At 33.5% G+C, this 4,393-nt stretch overlaps 1 protein-coding gene across 1 annotated transcript; it reads left to right on the top strand.

Moving 5' to 3' along the window:
- The first annotated feature begins 1,294 nt into the window (after positions 1 to 1,294).
- On the top strand, positions 1,295 to 3,018 carry LOC132735441 (uncharacterized). Its single transcript, XM_060722383.1, has one exon. It carries the CDS (start codon positions 1,465 to 1,467, stop codon positions 2,263 to 2,265), a length of 801 nt encoding a protein of 266 aa, XP_060578366.1. The 5' UTR covers positions 1,295 to 1,464; the 3' UTR covers positions 2,266 to 3,018.
- The last annotated feature ends 1,375 nt before the right edge of the window (positions 3,019 to 4,393 follow it).

Here is a 4,393-nt window from a genome sequence, read left to right as displayed (position 1 = left end):
ATTTCAATTTATTTTGACTCCATAGACACTCCGTTAGACTTGTTCCCTGATTTCAATACATTTTGCCGTAAATTATTTTATTAACAGAAGAATGAATATTGCTTATGTGTAGGAATACCTGAATACGTGTTGCACGTAGAGTGTGAGATAACATTTTCCAAGCACCGCTACTTTAGTAACATTAACGGATTTTTCTAGCCGATTATTGAGAATAGAAAATCCTATCTGATATGCGGGAAAAATCTTCTATAACATTACAGACAAAAGCAAAATTAAATTGTCAAGATGTTTTGCTGTATTTAACTAAACTATTTATTACCAGGAAAAATAAAAGTGCATCATTTGGATGGGAGAAATTGTATTTCTCACAACAATCTTAACTCTGAATTTGATTATAAATAAGGTCATGCCAATGAAGTCTATCTTTGAAAATGTGAGTTATTTCACACGAAACTTAATGAGCCTTGATACTTACCTTTATCATTATTCCAATAGCATTATGTATGAAAAAATGAAGGAGTCAATATATCAGTATCAGTAGAGATCAGAGTAATATTAAACAATAAGACGCCATTGCGCGATAAAATAATCTATGCATGAAAATAAATTCAAAACATAATAAAACAAATACGGAAAAATACCATTTGAAATACATGTTGAAATTGGCTGTTTACCAAGTGACTTACCATGTATAGCAAATATAATGGTTATCACATTTTTTAATGACGGTGTGTTTGCAAGCTGGCTTGGCGTAAAACACCCGTCCCCTAATACATTTCTCGAAATATTTCAAGCACACTTTCAACGTTCAAACAGTTTTGTTATCAGGTTGTCATTGTTTGTAACAAAAACATTTGTTTGCTGAATTATTGCAGGAAATAACAAAAGAATGTGTCTTTTTTTTTCTTTTTTGTTAAATATATAGCATGTTTTGCCATCGACTTTACTGTATTGTAAAAATTCTCGAACAGGGGAGTCCTTTGAGAGGAACGAAAGAATTGTTTAAAGATTAAAATTGAAGACACTGTGTGAGTGTCTTTATGAGAGATAATGACCGTTGTTGCATCCCTTACACACCCTAGCAACGGCTTACAATGTGATAATACTTACTTTAATAATATTATGCATTGGATAAAACGGCTCCAAAAGACCAGAAAGAAATAATACAGCACTAATATTAAGTATGTATTTATATAGCGGTCACATATTCTAAAACACCTGATGTTGTATATTAATAAAATATCTTGAAAAGGGAATCGTACATTATTTAAGTAATGAATTCAATTCGAAATATAAATATATTTATTATTGTTCTATGTTATAACTGAAGTCATGTTTTGCATGAGAAATTACCAAATATGGTAATTATAACGGGTAGCGGTTTATATATAAACCGGATTGTAACGTGTTAAAGTCACTTTGAGATCAGATACAGGCAGTTAAACTAAACTGGTTAGTTTAGTCATGGAAGATAGTTCGAGCAGCCATATTGGGCGTTCACATCATCAGGAAAATACAGTGGAGAGAGAAGATAGAGCACATAGAGCTAGCTATCCAGAATCTGGAGGTAAGTCCCCGGGGGATTCAGCAATTGAAGCGTTTTCTTTATTTAGAGATTATCTTGATACTCAGTTGAAGGACTTTAAAAAGGACTTGAATTTAAAATTACATGATACTCCTTCAGTCAAGTTCAAGAAAGAAGCTAATCGTATTCAGTATGAGTTTAATCTTGATATTCTTCGCAGTTTAGAAGTGGTTGCTGACGATAAATTTCGTATTCCTGCCGAAATTTTCGAGAAAGTGTCCAGTGTTATTTCCAAGGTCAAACATAGAAATAATTTAATTAAAGTAGCTGATAGTTCCCCGGGGGGCTGGCTTACCGTCAATGAATATGAAAAGCCAGTTCTTGGATCAGATAGTGAGGACGAAAAGCGCCTTAAACAGGCGGAAGCCAGGGCTGTACGGAAAATCAAAGCAACCACTTCTACTAGTAAACCTTCTTTCAATCCTTATAAACGTCCTGTTTCTACTTTCATGCCGAGAGAATCGCCTTCCGATACTGTTCAATGGGGAAAACCGGCTTATTCCTTTCGTGGCACATCAAGACAAAGCTCCATCAGAGATATTTGCTTCGCATGCGGACAGCGAGGACATTTCCGCCATGAGTGTAGATTCTGGTCAAATTCAACGAAGCGCTTTACACCGGACAACTTCAAAAGAAGCTCAAGTTCAGAAAGCTCCGCAGATAAACGAACAGATAAATGATAAGTATTTTTTCAATGCCCTTGAAAGAGAGTTCTTTGAATATCAAGAAACTTTATTTTCACCAGCAGAAAACAATACCTGTGTTAAAAGTCGTTTAAAGAAGCACTTTTCTTATTGGAATGACATTGGTTGCAATTCTTATATTCTTGACATAATTGAAAATGGTTATTAAATACCATTTCTTAATATGCCTGAAAGGTCATTTTCAAAACACAATCGATCAGCTTTAGAAAATTTAGAATTTGTAGATTCTGCAGTTGAAGAACTTGTTTAAAACAAATGTGTTATTAAAACTCCTTTTATGCCTCATGTAGTTAATCCGCTTTCTGTTTCTATTAATAAGCAAGGAAAGAAAAGGTTAATATTAGATTTAAGGATAGTCAATAAACATCTTTGGAAAGATAAGTTTTCCTTTGAGGATTGAAAAAATGCTTTAGAATATTTTGAAAGAGAGTCTTTTTCTTATAAATTTGACATTAGTAAAGCTTATCATCATATTGATATTTTTTATGAACATCAAACTTTCCTAGGTTTTTCGGTATGGGGTGATTTCTATTGTTTCACCGTTTTGCCATTTGGATTAAGTACAGCTCCCTTTGTTTTCACAAAATGTATGCGTGAATTAGTGAAATTTTGGAGAAGTAACAGTATAAAGATAGTCATGTTCCTTGATGATGGATTTGGTACTAATAGTACATATGGTTCTGCTAAGAGTGATGCTTTAGTAGTTAGAAATTCTTTACTTTCAGCAGGATTTGTATTAAATGACGAAAAATCTATTTGGGTCCCGGTCCAAGAATTAGAATGGACAGGTATATTTTGGAATAGTTCTGGTTTTTATATCAGTATTCCTGATAGAAGAATAAAAGACTGTTTAGATACTATTAATTATATCATTGAGGGTCTGCCTTTCGTTTCTGCAAGGCGTTTAGCTCAATGCACGGGTAAACTTATTTCAATGTCGCCCGTTCTAGGTAATTTAACTAGGCTTTTGACTAGATATTTATATCGAGAAATAGAGAGTAGAACTTCTTGGGATTCTGTTTACAAGTTAAGTTCTGAAAGTTCTTGCTTAGAAGAATTAAGATTTTGGTTAAAGAATTTGCAACTTTCTAATAGAAGGTACATTTTGCAATATTCACCAACACATACTGTTGTTTATTCTGATGCTTCGGATTATGCAGCAGGCGCTTTTATAGTTAATTTTGAAAATAGTATTTTTCAATCCGTTTGGTCAGATTATGAAAAACAACAGAGTTCTTCTTTCAGAGAGTTAAAAGCCGTTAAACTGGGGCTTAGGGCTTATTCTCAGTTGTTAAAAGGTAAAACGGTGAAATGGTTTTCTGATTCACAGTCATGTGTGCATATTGTGCAATGTGGTAGTACCAAACTTGACTTGCATGAAGAGCCCATGAAAATTTTTGAACTTTGTTCAAAGTTTAATATAGATTTACAAATTCAATGGGTTCCAAGGGAGCAAAATAAATTCGCTGATGAAATTAGCAAATTCAGGAGTACAGATGAATGGCAGGTGACAGGGGCGTTGTTTGAATTTTTAGATAAAATGTGGGGACCGCACGATATTGATCGTTTTGCCACTTATCTAAATAGAAAGGTTAAACGTTTCAATTCAAAATTTGTTGATTTCGAAACTGAGGCTGTGGATACGTTTACACAGTGTTGGGGCAAATGCAACAACTGGCTGGTTCCTCCCGTACGTCTGGTACCTAAAACCATTTCTCATTTGTTACATTGCAAAGGCAGAGGTACTATCGTTGTTCCAAAATGGCCTAGTTCTCCATTTTGGCCATTGTTATTTAAGAAAAATTTTGTTCACAAGGATTTCATTTCAGAAGTCCTTGAATTTAGTGAAGGGCAAGATATATTTACTAAAACTGAAATTGACGGGAGTATTTTTGATTCTAGCAGATTTAAAAGTAAAGTCTTAGCTATAAGGATAGAATCAAATAATGCTGGTTGTTTTTGTAAATGTTAAGAATAGTACACTTTTATATTTTTCAAAAATATATATTTACAGGTGATTAAATCTTGAATTTCGTTTCTGCATATGATTTTCGTGATTTTCTTATTAGTGGAAATCGTGGGAGTTGCTTGTTCATATAATTAG

Source organism: Ruditapes philippinarum, unplaced genomic scaffold, assembly GCF_026571515.1.
Source record: "Ruditapes philippinarum isolate M1 unplaced genomic scaffold, ASM2657151v2 ctg13690_1_1_1_1, whole genome shotgun sequence".
NCBI lineage: Eukaryota > Metazoa > Mollusca > Bivalvia > Venerida > Veneridae > Ruditapes > Ruditapes philippinarum.
This window is presented reverse-complemented; position numbering and strand designations above follow the sequence as displayed.